The sequence below is a fragment of the Oxyura jamaicensis genome, chromosome 5, assembly GCF_011077185.1.
Source record: "Oxyura jamaicensis isolate SHBP4307 breed ruddy duck chromosome 5, BPBGC_Ojam_1.0, whole genome shotgun sequence".
In the NCBI taxonomy this organism is placed as follows: domain Eukaryota; kingdom Metazoa; phylum Chordata; class Aves; order Anseriformes; family Anatidae; genus Oxyura; species Oxyura jamaicensis.
The window spans coordinates 31,892,595-31,910,450 of record NC_048897.1 but is presented as its reverse complement, the minus strand read 5'-3'; the positions used below and the strand labels follow the sequence as shown (position 1 = coordinate 31,910,450).

Here is a 17,856-nt window from a genome sequence, read left to right as displayed (position 1 = left end):
TGAAAAGGATGTAATGAATGGGTAGTGAAAGGAATTCTTCCTTTTCCTCTCCTCTCCACTCCTCTCCTCTTGCTGGTCAACGTCTCAAGTCTCCTAGTTTCTTTGTGGTATAGTCTATGTTGGAAGTTGCTCACATGGCAAAATGTACTTCCTGTGGATCTGCTCATCTGCACATGTATATATTGGCCAACCCGATCTGGTGGGTGGCATCCTTGTCTGTGGCAGGGGGCTTGGAGTTAGATGATCTTTAAGGTCCCTTCCAACCCAAGACATTCCATAATTCTCTGATTATATTTTTTATTGCTTATTTATAAACATTAATATATGCAAGGCTTTCATTACTTCTTAAGGGTTGGTGAAGTCTTTCTTTGTTAGTTTTTTATGTTGATTTAAAAAAAAAGCAGTTCAGTATCTGAGCAGCTAATCTGAGCAATAAAATCAGTTATGGATTCCACCCTTCTAGCATATCTTTTCCCATGGAGCTATTTAATAAAATTCCTATTACCCATATTTTTTTAAAGCAGCATTAGCTGTAGTTTCACATTAATTTAATTATTTTTGCAAAGGTCCCTGCATCAAAGCAGCTAAGTCTGGTAGGGGCTGTCTGCAGGGCACTTGCTCCGGTCTTTGTCCATGTGCTTTCCCTCTAAAGGGGATAATAACAATACATGAATTTTCTTGGTTTTCCCATTCCAGCTTTTGGGCTCTGTTTCTGAAAATAAGTTCAGCATTGTCAGCATGTAGAATGAGATAGATTTGGTAACCAGCCAGTCTGTTCTGTCCCTAACCAAAAGGACCAGACCTGCTGTGTGGTGGAACACCAACTTTATTTCCACAGTCAATAATTTACACTATCAAAGCTCTCCAGCATCAGACCTCCCCAAGCCCAGGGCCACTCTTAGCTTTCTTCCAGTGTTTCTCCTACTACCTTTCACTGTCTGACACCTCCTTACTTCATTTTTACATATCTTCCTTCTCTTCTTTCTTCATTTCCCCTTCCACAGGCTTCTGTGCTGGCTTCTGCTCTTTTAAGTGACTAATTCAAAAGAAAGAGATGAAAAAATATTAATCTAGTAAAGTGAATCTTGCCTGTCAGATTCTTTAAGCTGCTGATAGGACCCTGAGGAACCAGTCTGAGGTGGGCACAGTCACACAGCTAACGGCACAACTCTTGTCTACAAAGTGAATATTACCACTAACATACATGCTGCAGTGCTAAAATGCACATAAGGAGGAGATATCTGTATTTATTTTTTCCCTACACATCAACTCAGCAGCATTAATGGCACCAAATGAAGTTTTTGTCGTCCACTGGGTTTCAACAGTTCCCGGTTTGCTTACTGCTGAGCCATAGTTCTGTAGTTTGTGCCTAAAGTAGTCGGGGACCCCATGTAACCTCTGATTCAAGATTAACCAGGCTAAGGCCCATGTAGTGCCTGAGAACAGATGCTTTTAGCACAGCACCAACAGACACAAAGGAGTAAAGACTGGATCTATCAAAGTCATTCACTTCTCAGCTGCTCTTTGAAGACGTTAGGAGGATAAGGGGTGAAAAGATTTGCAAAGCTGACCCATTGCTTCTAGCCTTAGAACTAGACTGCAGCACACATTTAAACCCATCAGTATGTAGTGAGGGATGGGAATGTTTGGCCATGGTTAACAGGGCTTTCAGATGATGAGTCACATGGCAGAGCTGACTGCAAATCTAGGGGGAAATTTGTGGTCCAATGACAAACGGCTTAGCCTGCAGCGACTGACAACCTCCAAGGAGTTTGCTGCTGACTGCTCAGACTCTCAGAACTTGGACATGATTGCTACAGGCACTAAGAAAGATGCGCTTTCAAGAGATTGAAAAGTTCTGTAGTTTGAAGGTGGGTTTCCAGGGAAAACTAGGTCTCTTAAGAAGAAGGATCAGAGAGAAGGAAAAAATTAAAGTCCCCAAGGATGGAGGAAAAGGTCTGAAGGCACAGATATGCTGTCTTTGCAAATCGTACTCTAGCTTCAGGGGGAGAACAGTGTTGAACTGATGCTTCTCACACAGGTTTAAGAGCGTGAATGAAAATGCCGTTCAGCTCTGAGATCTGTGCGCTTGCACAGCAAGTTTATGAAACAGAAAAGTAACACTGACTTCATTTGACTCAGTAGGGCTTCTAAGCATACAAGGTGTTGTGTGATCTGCCTTCCACTTAGGTAAGTGATGTGTGGTCGTGTTGCAGGACTGGCCAAAACCAAGTGTCCCTTCACCCCCTAAAGTGAGTAAGGATGTGTTTACTTGGTATTGTGCCAAATTAAAAGGGAAACACAGGACAGGACAGTAAGTGGAGTCACTCACTCACCTATAGTCCACAATTCCTGTCTGATTCCGGTCCAGCTTGCGCACTAGTTCCCTAATTTGGACTCGGTCCAGTGGGATGCTTGATTGCTAGGAGAAGAAGAGAAATGCTAGCAGTCCTGGGTATTTTAAGGCAGAAAAATCCTCCATGTCAGACTGGGGCCTGGTCATCTTTTAATAGGTGAGGAGATAGCCTAGTTCATAGAGAAAAATGGGATGTAAAAATACAGAGGGATGTTGGGGAGGATAAAAATACCTTTTTTTTTTTTTTTTTTTTTTTTTTTTTTTTGTAAGGGTGTAAAATAGCATAATGGAAAGCTGACCAGTACTACTGATCCAAGCACCACAGTGGTTTTGGCAGGAAGAAAATTGTTTACTCAGTGTGTAGGGGCAAGGATTTAAATGTTTCTTATTCACTTTCCCATAGCAGTAAGACATAATTATCTTTCAAGATCCTGTAGCTATATCCTATACAAACAACTGACCTCTAATTTACAAGGGTTTTGTGATACTCTAGAGGTGATCCATAATCACCGATGTCCTCTGCAGTATTTAGTGGATGTCACAGCATTTCTGTTGGGTCTTGCTGAGGGCTCAACTTTTGCAGTGGGTGAATTTGTGAATTTAGCCTTCTAGTCGGAACAACGTCACCAGCAGGGCTGACTGGTGGCTGTGGTGCAGCAGAGGGGTTTCCCCAGAGCAGTACCCTGTCAGGAGAGCCTCCTGGCCGTGCTTTCTGGGGCACACCTGCATCATGGCTCTCCGGAAGGCTGTCACAGGGATCTTCATGTTTCCATCCTTGTCAATTTTCTGAAAAAAGTCCCAGAGTCGCAGGTTGTGCTCATTCAAATATTTCTAAGAGAAGCAGAGAGAAAACAGGCACAGCCATGAGCTGAAATAGCCGCTGATGGCTGCCACGAGCTCTCCCCTTATTCCTCCGCCTGTCACCCTGCCTTTACTGAGCCCATCTCTGATATATATATCCTTAACTCCTTATGCAGCTACTGTCAGAAGAAAACACTCAGGCTAATCCCATTCTTCTCAGTTACACCCTCTCCCTCAAAATGGGTCACAGTAGTAAGCCTATATCCAAGCTGTTTCTTCTGGTAACTGTGCATACTTATTTGGTCCTCAGCCCACCAGCGCCGCTTGGCTAGGCTGTCCAACCTAGGGACAGTCCTTTCCTGATCACGTTAGTGCTCTTCTCTCAATTCCCGTCTGCCCGAAGGAGAACACATCTGAGTGCCATAACTATTGTTAAAAACTGCAAAGCCATGCTAGTGTTGCTAGCCGTGAATGACAGAGGCGCTGTGTGATGTGAACTAACAGCCCAAACTTTTACTTAATTTCATCTGAAGCCGTGTCTACAGCAACGTCTCACCCAATTAGCTAAAAATCTGCACAGCAGCTAGAAAAGCACAGTAAGGCTAGTAATGCAGTGTTACTAACCCAGCCGTGCTCCAGTGCCTTCCAGCAAGGAGGACAGCACCATCTGCTGCTCTCCGTAAAAATTACAGGCCTTAAAAAGCCAAGTCATTCCTATTTAGAACAGTTTTTGTTTCTATTACCATCGCCTATTTTTATGAAGTGCACTCATTCTGATGCTAAATCACAACTGTCAGGAAAGGGTCTGTGAGAGTCAGCTGTTGTGGTGGGCTGGGTGAGCAGGATGTACGCTCCTTTGGGTCTGAAATCCATCCGTTTGTTTTCCGCAGCTAGCAAACATCTATTCAGATGGAAATGGCAGACGGCACTGTTCAGTGATTACAGCACTTAGGGTTTGCTTATATTGTCATCCCTGCCACTGCTTTTTGAAAGCTGTCAAACTGTACGGCTCCTCTTTGTCAGTATTCTCAGCTGCAGAAGAAATAATTTGGATGCACATTTTAAAGGAAACTATGTGGATGAATGATGTCATACAAAGGTATGGGATGATTGTTACTAAATCACAACTATGCAAATCGAAAAAAAACACGTTTTTGTTTTGTTTTGGTTTGTTTGTTTTTTTTTAGACTAGTTCTCTCAGATCCCAAGGCCTCTGAAAATCAAAGGATTTGCTTAGTCAATCTGCATGGAATAAGAGAAATGAACATGCAATAGTGATTATGAATATACTTTTCTGAAGGAATTTGACTGAATTTCCCACTTGGAAGAGAGCTTACCCCTTCCAGCCTCCCTCCCTCCAGGTGCTTTGGGCTTGTGTCCTGTGAACAGCGGAGCTGCGGACAAAGTTCAGTAGCTCACCTGAATCAGTTTCATAGGATTTGGGTGCTGCTTGGGGATCTTGGAGATATGACCTTCAACTTCACCATAGATGACATCTAGTTCAGGACGTGCTTGACATACAAAATCCAGCAACTTGATGAAATTTTCATTCACCAACACATTCTGGTTCATAGGAGGAAGGAGACTGCAGTCAGTGTGCATGCCCAGAGAATGACCAAGACTTGCTTTCATTAACAAATCCATCTACAATCAACAGTAAGCATTCTCTCCTAAGGGTGCTGCCATTTCCCATCTCTACTCTTCACTCTGAGGAATCCCACAGAAGCCCAACTCTAAATAACTGTTATTCTTCCTTCTCTTTTCTCATGTTTGAATTAGAAAATGATCTATTAATATATGTAGACATTAATTTGATGCAAGGTAGATGTACATTAGGTAAATATCTCCACTGAAGACCTCTTATGTTGGGTGATTCTTGTTTACCCCTGAGACAGTTCTACATGGGTCTCTTCTCCATTCAGTTAAGATGCAGACTGCAAGGCATTAACTGTTAGTTAATGGCCAAAATTTGTCTCAGGGTTCTGTAAAAATGAAAAAAAAAAAAATCAGCCAAGGCCTATAAGGCCTCAGACTCAGTTTTCTGTTTTAGTACTTATAGAACGGGCAGCAGCAGTGTCTTGTTGGAGGGTTTTGTGATGTTGGAAAGTAAACTATCAATGAAAATATTGTTGTCTCTATAATTTATTCTTCCAAATGTAAGTTATAACAAATTTACTTTCATCTTTACTGATATTTTGAAAACGTAGCTTTGATTTTGTTCATATCCATGATGGTAGGGAAATACATGTTCATATATTATGTTAGTTACATATTTAATTGTGGGAAATTTCAAGGCAGTTCAATATCAGGAAAGTCATGAAAACTTCTCTTTTATGTCATTGTGGGAAGTTCCCATGGCATCAAGCATAATATTTTTTTTTCCCTAAAGCGTGTCTATAAGTATCCCAATGAATTCTTACAGCTTCTTTTGAGCTGAAGATTTCTACATTGCGGTGAGGTCTTGACTGCAATTGCATGAGGACAGTCTTGAACTGGTCTGGGTCTGGCTGGGCTTACTCACTTTCATTCAGACTCAACTCTTTTACAGGTGCAGAGTGGCTCACTGATGAGCTCCCTGCAGAATGCAGGCTAGCAGAGCGGCTCAGTCCTGGGAGCCCAGCACAGGAGAGCCTGAGCTGGCTCTGCCTGCCACCAGCTCTCTCCAAGGCTTGCCAGCCTGGCCTTGTCCCCAGCAGAAAGCCAGCAGACCGCCAGTGTGACCTCAGAAGCTGCACATCACACTGCCTGGCCTGACAGACCTTGCTGGGATCACCTGGAGGGAGCTGGGTGGTGTATTTCTGCGTCTTTGACACAGTCAGCCAACAGCTCAGAAAAAGCAACACATGGGCAGCTGATAAGTAATGGCATTTTCTTTTGTACTGTGGTGGTGAAAAGGGGTAGGTTAGCTGCTTTGATTCATGCCTTCCATAAAATATTTGATAGCCAGTAACTGCAAGCTGAAGCTCTATAAAAAGTAGATTATGGAAGGAGAGTGGGGAACAGTTGTGCTTAGAAATGTTGTCAGAAACAATAAACTACATCATTAAAAACGCGCCTTTCTATCACTTTGCCTTTGCTAGTGCTGTCAAACCCATGCAGAAGTTTCTAGATATGATCCTTATTTGAAATTCGTCTTACAGACACACTAATTATTCATTCTTTGAAAGTCAATACAGACTTTTATCACTGGGAAAAGGGGCAGAAAAGGCTTTTGTTTATGTCTTCCCTTAAGTTACCTGCTAAAGATTAAAACCTTTGCTAAATTCTTAAAGGTTTAAGACAGCAGCAGATCTTTGGAGATGTGTATTTGCAAATATTCTGAACTGAAATGCAAGACTTCCTACTTCACAGGTGGAATGAAGTCTGTCAGACAGATGAGGCATTTACCTACAAACATTTGACTGGGATCCTTTAATATCGTAAATTTATGGCATCAACTATTTATCTTAAGAAATGCCAGGTAATTTTTTGAGGGGTAAGGAGAAGAAAGCATCACTTAACTCTGACAAGCAGAAATACATTGTGAGATGTCGGTTGTATTTAAGACTCTTAATGCTAATTAACTCCTTGCCTCAAAATTTCTCACGTAGCTCCTTTTAAATAAATGCATTTCAATAATTTCTTCAATTGCTCAGAATTTAACCAAAATATATTACTCTTTCCAAGTTTATGAATTGTTTAGATTATTAGTAATTAAACTAACAACACCGTGTATACTAGAATAAAGTCTCTTATCCCCGCACAGCCTGTTTTAGTTTTCTGACGTAAAATGAGGCCTGAGTCCTTGCAGACTGTAGAATTCTTCAGATTCTCTTTGATGTTAATTTATACAGAAAAAAATGTCTGCCCTAAAGGAATACCCACTCTTCACATGATCTCTGTTGCAAGTCCTCAATACTCTCAGGAGTATTCATCTCCACAGATGAATATTATTTATTCTGTTTTGTTTTCATTTCTTTCTTTAACACAGTAACCACAGGACAAGGATACTACCTGTTACCTAAGTCCCTAAAACTGCCCATGAAATATTCTAGCTTGTTTCAAGCGTGAACGTATTATTTATCTTTCAAGTCTCAAATGTAATTTTTTGAAAAAGTTCCTTCCTTTAATCATGGCACTCCCAAAGGTGGACGAAGGAACATGAGGCCACTGAGGCCACTTTCTGTAAGTCCTTGCAGGCCTGGAAGCCTGATTTCACTCCCGTAAAGCACCACTGCTTGGATGGGAGGAATGGGAGCAGACTGGTTTGTGCCCAGGTCTCTCCCCAGTGTGGGATGCAGCCATGCCTTCATTCAGGGCCTTAGAAACGTTTCTGTCTGTAATTTTAGAAGTAGCACATGAGGTTACAGCAGTATGTGTCACACTACCATCCTGCTACAGTAGGAAATGCATACTAAGATTTGGCCTCTCTGATTTTTTTTTTCATTCCACGCTGGCTTTTATTTATTTATTTATTTTTAATAAAATCACTTTACTTTCATTGCATCCATATCTTTCTGCTCCTCTACATCCTGACAGAGTATCAAAGCACTTTACAGTATCTCGCTTCTCAGGTTACTCTGGAGGGACACCGCGCATGGGATGAAGAATATTCATCCTCCGCTCTGAATTCATTCCTTGTTCTTGTTCTGCTACTGCAAAATGGGAGGGAGTGAAACACGGTGATACTACAGACACCTCTCCAGAGCTAGGCTAAGGTCCTATGATTTCCATGTGGCTCCTAGAAGGCCTGCCATTTTTGTTAATGGCTGTGCATAAATGAAACAGACAGCAAGCCTCAAAACAGTTTTGGAAGGGGCAGCTCTGGGATCCATGCAGTTCCTAAAAATGTGTAGTGTCTGGACTTTGAGGCTTTCCAGCACATAAGCTCTTACTGAGATGTTGATCTCCTCCATCATGGAACTGGGGTTCTTTCTGACAGATATGACCAGCGCAGTGGCACCCTCCACGGTCAGGGGATTATTGGCCATCTGTGGGAGAAGAGATGTGGACAGACATAGTAAGAGTGAGCATTTCATGCAGGAGGCATGCTGTAAGCTGTGACCCTTTCCTCTCATACGTCAGTAGGTCTGTAGGATTAATGTGGTCCCTTGCGATGGGTTTGCTCTTTATTTCATGACCTCTTGTCCCTGTCACCCAAAATTCTGCACTGCAGCCTTCCAGTGGAGTTGCCTTCTCAGCCTCCATCTGCCTCCACACGTGAAGTTTGACATGTCAGGTCCCTTACATCTGTTGCAGGGGCGTATTGATGTGGGTTGCGCTCAGCCATGTGATGGGAGAGGCTGAGGCAATGGACTGCATTTGAAGATGTGTTTGCTATTAAAGCTCATCTGAATGGGGAATTTGCAAGCTCTCGGGATGGCAATGTTAAATTTGGCTGAGAATCCAGCTCATAAGCTAGCTGACTTTTCTGAGCTGAATTCCTGCAGAATGAGTTTGGATTGAGAAGACATACTAGCTTTCAAGCTTAACCTCTGAAGATTGTTTGGCTGTTTATTCAGCTTTGCCCCCTTTCAGGATTATTGATCCCTAGCTTACTAGGAGGCAATTTTGGCTTTCTTCTTCCAGGACTTGATAATACTCCTTGGGGATAATACTGCTAGCACCTCAGCATAGTGCTGTGGCATTGCCCTGATGTGGCAATGGAACTTTATCCTGTGTTTGAATATATTTTTAGCAAATCATTAACACACTGAGAAAGGCATGCTCTGTCCCACCTGCAAACTTCAGGCTGAACCTTTGCCTAACACTGAAATATGTGTTACATATAAATCTACATTTGCAACTATATTTTATGTATGTATGCTGACCTGCTGAATGCTTAGGCTCTCACTTGACTGAGACTAGATACGACAGGAATCAACTGCTTTGGGGTAATAATGGGTGTGGGGTTATGCCAAGGCCTGACTTTGGGGGATTTTTTGAGGGAACGGTACAACTCTTTTGCCCTGGCAGAAATTCACAGGATAGAATTTCCTTCTGCTTTGTTCACCTTCAAACCAGAACAATACTCATTACTCCCAGTTCTCAGACAGCTCACCTCTGTCTTCTGTGCCTCCTGACTCAGATCTTTCTACTCCCCTCATTTATTCCTTCAGCCCTGCCTGGGCTTTATTTTACCTTCAGGACTTCAAGTTTCCCATTGACTTCAAGGCCCCTGCAGAGCTTCTTGGCTCCCTCATTGTTGATCTGGTTGTTGCTGATGTCCAGGTGAACCAGCGTGCTATTCACTTTGAGAGCTTCTCCTAGAGCCTGTGCTCCCTCATTCCCAATGCCGTTCCAAGAAAGGTTGAGGATTTTCAGTGCACCATTGCCCTCCAGGAAGAGAAGAAAGATCTCAGGTGCTGCATGCCCACCATGTGTACCACTCTACCCCTTCTTGCCTGGATGAGACTGAAGCATCTCTTGAATCCCACCCAGCCCAGCCCCAGTGAACCCAACAGCTCTGCAATGTCACCAGGGTCTCTCCATCCATAGGTCCACCAGACCTACTCACTGCTTTAGTTCTCCTGGCACTGACTCCTATTGTCAGTAGGATGAGCCTTGCTAGAGCTACTGAATCCTGCTCAGACCTCAGGGATGTGCGTTCCCAATCAGTGTTTCAACCAAAGTGTCACAAAACAGGAGTGTTCCTACCCTGAGACCTGTGCCAAGTGCCACTGTCCCCTTCCTCTTCAGGTGGTTCCAGCTCAGGTCCAGTATCTCCAGTGCTGTGTTGCTGGCTAAGAGAGAAACGGAGGTGTTAGCTCGTGAAGAGTGGCCTGGGCACAAATGCTGACCACAGTTAGGGGCTAAGAGAAAGTTTGCTGGGGATTCAGCCTTGGCCTTCGCTAATTGCTGTAAGGGGAACCTTTACATACAGAGTCTTCCCTTCCACTGCATCCAGAGAACAGAGAATGGGCTGCTGATCACAAGCAGAGAGGGAAGACAGCCTCTTCTGACTTAATAAAGAATGAATTATGAAGTAGGGAGGGAGGAAGACAGTGGAAGGATTTCTTCTATCAGTAGACACTGTGTTTCTCACTGTGAAAAACGTCTGGATTCTCCTTGCCACATCTAAAATATCAAGACTTGAGCTGCCTGTGTTTGATTAGCAGAGGAGAGGAATTCAGCTTCCTATAGTAGCTGTGCCCAGCTGTATATGTGCCACTGCCAATTCACATGCAGAGCACACCTCACAGTGTAAATTCCACTTAGAGCAGGGTATGTGCGAATTCATTTGGGCCTGCTGTGACACTGGGAGGGGTAGGACTTGCTGCCAACGCTTCTCATTCTCAGACAGAATTTCTCATCCAGATTTTCCACGGATGGGAGGATGGACGGAGGCAGATGGTGAATTTAGCTGACTTTAAAATATTCATTTAAAAGAAAAAAAAAAAAAAAAAAAAAAAAAAAAACACAGAAAAGTAACAGATTCTGCAATAATCTCCGCAGCTCCTGCCTCAAGTGAGCTGGAGGGAATGAAAGAAAGGGTGTAAGGCCTTTTAGTTTGGAGATGCATTTTTCTGGGCTGGGAAGGTCACAAGGTTTAGCACTGATTCCTGGCTTCCCTGCAGGCTTGTCCAAGGCAGGGGCACAGTGCCTTGTGTCCCTCACTGCAGCTTTAACTGGTCCATCTTTGAAAGACACTGATTGCAATTAGAAGAAGGTTCATGTCAGTGGAAACACTGAACCAGGAGAAGGAAAGTGCTAATTAAACTGAAGGCTTTATATTACTGGAATGCTTAAGGCACACAGGATGCTCTGGTCACAGGCTCGTGGCTGTTACAATAGCAGGTGTGTTGGAAATGCTGAGGGAAGAAATGCCATCAGGTATTCATGCAAGTGCGCTAACAGCACCTGAGATTACTGAAAGATTTTAACTCTTATTTTCGCTTTCCCTCTCTAGGGCTACTACACGCTCTGGATCTTACTTTGTCTGACCAGCTAAATAAGGCAACTTTATTTTATTTCTTTCTAATTTGTTTCCCTTGCTGCTTGCTGTACAATGACTCAAACCATTACGGTTTGGGCTATTTAAAAAAACAAATCATTCCTGAAATTTGTGATCAAAAGTTTAAACAAACAACAGCCCTGATCCTATTGGATTTCAGTAAAATGTAATGTTTTGCTTTAAACTCCCTGAGGGACTTCTCTTTCAGCTCCCCTTTCTCTGACACAGATTGCTCTGTTACCGTGGTTTCTCATCCTTCGTTTCTGTTCTGATACAGCAGTCAAACGCAGTTGCTAGTCACCTGTGCTGATGAGGGTGAGCAGGTGGACCAGCCAGGAAGCCCTAAGTCCAGTCTTTTGTACTACCCACCAGGTCATGGCATGGGATGTTTTTGCTGGAGAAGGAATACATGTTCACTGTGCTGGCCCCATTGTGTCCCCCAGTAAGCGTGCCGGCAATCCTGGCTCTGGGGGAGAAATAGATTAAGTTACCAAGCATCTGTCCCAGGAGCTGTCCTCCCTTCTCAGAGAACTCATTGTGGCTGAGATCCAGCTTCTTCACTTGGTAATTGCCCTGAAAAGAGACAAATGTGCAGGGAGAATGAGATCTTCCAGCCAGCTGCAGCCAGCTGCCATGCTGAGGCCCCCACATGAGGATGAAACAGAAGGATATCAAACACATTGAAATCTCTGGCGCATGGGGGTTCATCAGCAGGGAGATGGCAGCACTGTGTACCCCGAGTCAGAGCTTTCTCAGACATAATAACATCACAGCAAGTATCTGTCCAAGACAGCAAAAGCAATCGGGCTTTGTGTTGTGCAAACTTCCCTTTCACAGCTCATGTCTGGTCTGCAGCACATCCTGCAGCTGTTCCTGCCCCCTGTTTCACCATTGCATCCCAACCAAGAGCACTTTATGTTATCAGTTCAAAGCCTTGCTTCATGGCAGCTTCTGGTGGTGCCAATGGAACTTTGAGACAGGAACTAAGAAGAGAAGTCAAGCTTCTTATTGCTGAAGAATTGCAAAATGCTATGAAGTTGGGCTACTTATCTGTCTCGAAAATTTGGTATTACCCAGATGTTATTCTGTTATTGTTACACAGTCCTGAAGGTTTGTTTCTCAGCCAGACTCACACAGCTGTCCTGAGGAAATGTTAATTCCTCCTCTGTGTCCTCCCAGCCTCCCTCATTTCTGAATTAAGCAAGAGGCACTTAGCAGAATTATGCCAGGAAATCATATGGGCATTGCCACGTGAAATCATGCCAAGTGAACGGCAGCTTCAGGACAAGGAGTCTGCTGCACAGCCATGGCTGCAAACGACCTTGGATTGCAGGTAACTCACCATCAATGCCTCAGCAAGGCATGATGCAGCCTCCTCTCCAAAGTTGTTTCCTGGGGAGGAAAATGTGTGTTAACAATATGCTGATCTTTCCCTTAGCATTGTGTTGGGGTCTGCAGGAGGCCGGGTTTTAGGTGTAGCGCCCAGTTAATCATGGCCCATATCAGGCTTTGATAAGTTAGTCATTACTTTGATCACCAGAGGAAAATCATCCCAAGATGTAAGAGACACACAGCAATTATCTATGTTTCTCATACAGGACTGGTTTTCAGAGGTGCTGGGGGTTTTGATCACGTCACAAAAATCTAGATTTCCACACTGTCACTCTGGGTTCCTGTCAGAGCCACAGCTGACAGTTTGACTAATGTTCTTGGGATCAGAGACTGAAATGAAACACACAGCATTTCACTTCCACTGCTATCACTGGGTGCATGCAGCCCACCTGAGAGCCGAAGAGCATAGAGGTAGGATGCGTTGTCCAAAAGCAAGCTGGCAATGGCTTCAGCGCCTTCTGTGCCTAGGTGGTTATTGGAGATGTTCTGGGAGGAAACAAGGAAGGAAGGAAATAAGGAGGATGGAAATAAGGAAGGAGAAAATAAGGAGGATGAGCCCAGAAAATGAATTAGCCTTATTGTGTCCTTAATGCCCAAGGTATTAAGGGAATAACGCAAGACCAGAAAAAAAAAAAAAAAAGAAAAAAAAGAAAAAAAAAGAAAGAAATGCCAGCCAGGCAGTAATTAATAAAAGTTATAGGTATGTTTAATCCCTGTTCCTTCATAACAGGAACAAAGTCCTAGAGCCATCAGTTTCACATGGATCTTTGTCTTCAGTGAACCAAGAGGCACTCGGCCAAGAATCTTTTTTTCCAATGCAACACAGATCCCATGGCCTTGTAAAATGCATTTTGCATACCCCAGATTCAGAGTGAAGGAACATTCCTAAGGATTTATATCTGAAAATTTTGCATTACTCCCTTAATCTATTTACAAAACTTTCCCCATATCATGCTGGAGAATAAAAGTTCCTGACCAAAACTTTTTTTCCATTGGCTAAGCATGACCTAGAAAGACCTAGTTCTGGTAATTATTGTCACATCTGCTAATGAAAAGAAGAGTTCCAGGCTCCCAGGCTCTGTGATCCTCACCAGGCTCATCACATGCACACTTCCACTTTTCAGAAGCTTGCACTTTTAAAAATTAGATGAGCATAAAATATCATGATTTTCAGAATGTGAATATTTTTGCATGGGAGCAATTGTTGTTTGGTTAAAGCTTGGAATGGAATGTATTGGTTTTCCTTCATGAAACTCCTCAGATGATTGAACTTGGTGAGCAATACATTTGGCTAAACACTACATCAGGTTGGGTACCAGTTCCTGAAGGGAGCAATTCTCTCGTAGCATCTCTGCTATGCATATGGCTCCTTCTGCCAGAATGCAGTTATCTTCCAGCTCTAGGCGGGTGACAGTTGCATTGGACTGGGAAGACACAAAGGTAAACAGAGACACATGAAAGACAGATGAAAAGCTTCATTAGCGGGTAGTTTCCTCAGTTCAACAGACACTGGACATTTCCTCCAAACCCCTCAAGGTGTTGCAGGTCCTGAGCAGGACAGTGGTCAGGAGACATGGCATAGCTATAGCAGTGGAAGATGGCATACAAAAGAGGGACCCTTTTGCTGGAGAGGCTTTGAGTAGATAGGACTTTCCATTGCTTTTTGCCACCATGGAGAGCCAGGTTCAGATCCAAGCTCAAATTCCTTGAACAGGCATCCTGAGCCTGTCCATTGGTGAGTGAAGCACATTGTTGTGTAGGACTCTGAGTAGGGGATACCAGTCCCTCCAGACCTACCCCTAGCCCTGTAGGGGTTAGGAGCACTGGGGGCCTGTGTCCCATGGAAGAACATCAGTTTGCAAGAGCAAAACTTGGGGTAACTCCAGCAAAGGCCAGCAGTTGCCACACAAGACTTTCCTGTGCAGGGAAATGTAAGGGAGGCTCGGGGTTCCTATGGGGAAGATAGGACTTTTTCTCCCACACTGTATATCCATTGGTGGCTTCCAAGGCTGAGAGAGGCCTAAAATGCCTATTGTCATTGGCAGCAATGGTCCGAATCTTACTAGCTACTCACCACCAGAGCAATAGCAATGGCTTTGACACCTTTGGGCCCCAGACCGTGATGGTTCAGGTTTATATAAGGCTTGGCCAAGTTCTGAGTGAAGTGTGAGACAGGCACCACATCCATCAGCCTGCATGCTTCCAGATACAGCTCTGCACCTGTAACACCTGCAAAGGCTTTCCCAGGATCTACGGAGAAAAAATATATACTGATGAGTGGTCCATTCAGTGTTTGCCCTCCATATTCTGAGGATGTTTCTCCCAAGCACGTGACTCCCTCTGGGTTCAGAGGGTCCCTTGCACAAGGAACAGCTGACAAGTATGAGGTAATAATTCCCCAAAGCAATCACTCTCACACAGGTGTCTTGGCATTTCTGTGCTAAGCACAGGACTTGCCCCAATATCTGTAACAATTCCCAGTGCTGGAAAGCTGGGACGAGGAGCAGAGGAGTTCTTACTTCAGCATCCACGACAACGTGGGAGATGGGAATAGCCTGCCAGTGGTCTGCAGAGAACTAAGCAGCCACCTCAACCAAGCTCTCGCTCTTGGCCTTCATGAGAACCTCATGTTTTTGGCCTTGATTCATGACTCAAACCAAACTATCAACAAGCTATGCCAGACTCATTGGTTCAGGCCCTAGGTAAAGTTTTACATGGTGGAGCCAAATTAAGTACGCTATGCAACAACAGAAGGGTTTCACTCTTTAAAAGTTATCTTCCCTCTGGTTCTCCCCATCCCTGTATCCCACACCTCCGTGAGTTAATGTATTCTCCTTGCTTCTCCATTTGGCATCTGTAGCTTCTCATCAGTCTGCAATATGACTAAACCTTTCTTGGTGTAATTGAGAATTTCTGACATCAGGCAAAAACATTTTCATCATTTTTTTTCTTTAAATTTTAATTGAAGCATACAGCTGATACTGCCAGCAGAGCTAGGGCAGCTCAGAACATCTTGGCTTACGAACAGCAGAAAGAATCCCAGCATTCGCAACTTGGCCGCTGGGTGTTGTTGACACAGCTGCAGTGAGACATATCAATGCAGCTGGTGGCTGCATTTCCACAAAAACCTGTCATTTGGAATTCCTTCATCAAACCCCATACTTAGAGCTCATATTTCTCCATGTTGTTATATGCTTCCAATGGTCTGACCTCAAGACAAATTCTCTTCTCATCAAAACCATTTTTCCAGTTCAAACTGAGGCCTCTCACAAAAGTCTTTTTCCTTGCATTCTTATGTGTTTTTTTTTTTTTTTTTTTTTTTTTTTTCTTTTTAAATTTTTCCTTCCATTTATAACAAATCAGAAAGCACTCATCCAAAATTATAGGCAGGTCCTACTGTGACAAAAATGAGTGCATGACTTGTTTAGCCAGAGGACTGACTTCACTGGGCAGGAGATAAGAGCAACCAGAACCGTCTAGGACAGTTGTGGCAAATCTGTGGCATGCAGACCACAGCTGGTATGCAGTGTTTCATCAGGAGCACGCAAACAGGGCCTGAGGCCCAGCCCTGGCTTCAGCTAGCTGGTCTGGTAATGCTGGTTATTAAGGACTGGAGGAGGGAGGAAGGCACAAAGGAACAGCCATGGCCTATATACAGGAGCTGAAGGAAGATGCTTGATGTCAAAGGGAGAGCTCCTAGAGGGAAATTCATCTCCTCTGCCTTTCTCAACCACCAGATGACGAGTGGATGTCAGGACCCTGCCGGGGTTGTTTGTGTCTGTCGCCTTCACTTCTGATACATACCTGTTGGTAGGTACAGCACTGACTCAGGGGAAAAGCTAGTGAGGGCAGATGAATGGACAATATTCACCTTTAACTTCTAGGTCAGTGTCAGAGCCTCGTGTGGCCTTCTCTGCTGAGGCATCAGGCAGCGACAGAGGCTCTGGAGTCTCACTGGTGTCTGACATCTCTTCATTCTGGTCTGCCATGAAACCAAGCAGATTCATTTTGTCAGTGCCAGCACATTCGTGACTCCCAGTACGTGACAGAACTTCTCACAGCTCCCACTGAGGTCTGCACCCCTCTTCAACAAGCTGCAGATGTGCTCCTTCCCCAGCTCCACTTTGTGCCCACCGCTCCCCGTGCTGTGTACCCATGTGGTGCTGGCTCTGGCGTGGGGACGGGCTCACGTCTTCACTCCCCATTGAGCTGCCTTTCTCCCCTTCCGCAGTTTTGGAGTCTGTCAGGCAACAGCAAATTTCCCCTCTCCATCCCACTTTCCCACAAACCTACAAGCCAAAGCCATGCCAGCTCCTTTCAGCTCTCCTGAACTGACTCACACTTCCCCAGGCACTGGCAGGACACTGCTGGCTGCCTGTGCTATCAGGCTGGGAATGCTTTGTTGTACTCTTCAAGCAGGGCAGAAGTGTTTGAATGCTATTGTATGTTGGGACTGAGTGTAACCAGACCCACTGGAAGTGGTACAGCTTCTCTTGCCTACAGGTCATAATTTATTTTACAGTGAGAGAGAATGAGAATTCGGAAAATTCCTCTCTAAGAGGAATAAATGCAGACCAGAGTCAAGAGTGGTTTTGCCAAAATCATTCCTGGTGAATAACTACTTTCCACCCCCCCCCCCCACTCTTAATCTTTACCTGATTCCCTGTCACTGCTTTTACCACCTTCTTCCCTTACTCCTTACTTCCTTTCAGAGCTCCAGGCAGTTGACCTGTCGGTTTGTGCCCTTCTGGGTGTCACTTAGCATTGATGTGTGACATGGAGCTTGCAGTTTGGCTGTTCACTCAGATCTGCTTGAGGGAAAAAACTGGCCAGCTGGCACCCACATCACAGCATTTCAACCAGCCCTGCAGCTCCTTCATTAAGGCCTTTTCCTTCTGTCAGACTTTCTTTGTTCAAATGATGGGTTTACTTTAGCACAGGAAAGGCAAAAGAAAAGGTAAAAATATGTCTAAATCCCATGTAAAGAACTCATCCAGATTTGGAATACTATGATAGTACCCACAGATCCTCATCCCTCAAAGACCCTACGGTGCTGGCCATCCACAAACTTCCTACTCTGGGGAACAGACAGCCTGTTTGTATGCCATGCAAAACCCATCCAGACTTTATCATCGGATAAAGGGGCTGTCCTGTGCCCAGTGTCAGCCAGCCCCACACTGCATGGACTGAGCCTTGCAAGGTAGATCCTGAAGTGGTCCCCGCATCTTTGTGGAGCTGTAAGAATTAACACTAATTCATATATTTGTACCGTTACGGGGTTATTCAAGCAGATAGTCAAAAAACATTGACTCTCAATCATCACTGTTAAAGTCAATGCAGTAAAAAGAGCCAGGTCTGGAGATTCTTATCACCC

General features: G+C 44.2%; 2 protein-coding genes across 2 annotated transcripts in view; one reads left to right on the top strand and one right to left on the bottom strand.

The window, feature by feature from the left end:
- Positions 1-17,856, top strand: part of ANGEL1 (angel homolog 1) — a 188,393-nt gene that overhangs the window by 151,969 nt on the left and 18,568 nt on the right. The window lies entirely within an intron of this gene.
- LRRC74A (leucine rich repeat containing 74A) lies at positions 821-16,469 on the bottom strand. Its single transcript, XM_035328258.1, has 13 exons — positions 16,354-16,469; positions 14,557-14,732; positions 13,799-13,906; positions 12,872-12,968; positions 12,433-12,482; positions 11,582-11,663; positions 9,794-9,879; positions 9,278-9,472; positions 8,032-8,127; positions 4,577-4,720; positions 3,080-3,187; positions 2,337-2,422; positions 821-1,036 (listed from the first exon to the last, which is right to left on the bottom strand). The coding sequence occupies exons 1-13, from the start codon at positions 16,448-16,450 to the stop codon at positions 961-963; spliced, it is 1,401 nt and encodes a 466-aa protein (XP_035184149.1). The 5' UTR covers positions 16,451-16,469; the 3' UTR covers positions 821-960.

Excerpts from the sequence above, each read along its gene's own strand:
- LRRC74A (XM_035328258.1), bottom strand. The coding sequence starts at position 16,450 with ATGTCAGACACCAGTGAGACTCCAGAGCCTCTGTCGCTGCCTGATGCC. Across the intron at positions 12,483-12,871 it reads CTATGCTCTTCGGCTCTCAG|GAAACAACTTTGGAGAGGAG; the intron begins GTGGGCTGCATG and ends TTTCCTCCCCAG. Across the intron at positions 11,664-12,432 it reads GCCTTGCTGAGGCATTGATG|GGCAATTACCAAGTGAAGAA; the intron begins GTGAGTTACCTG and ends GTCTCTTTTCAG.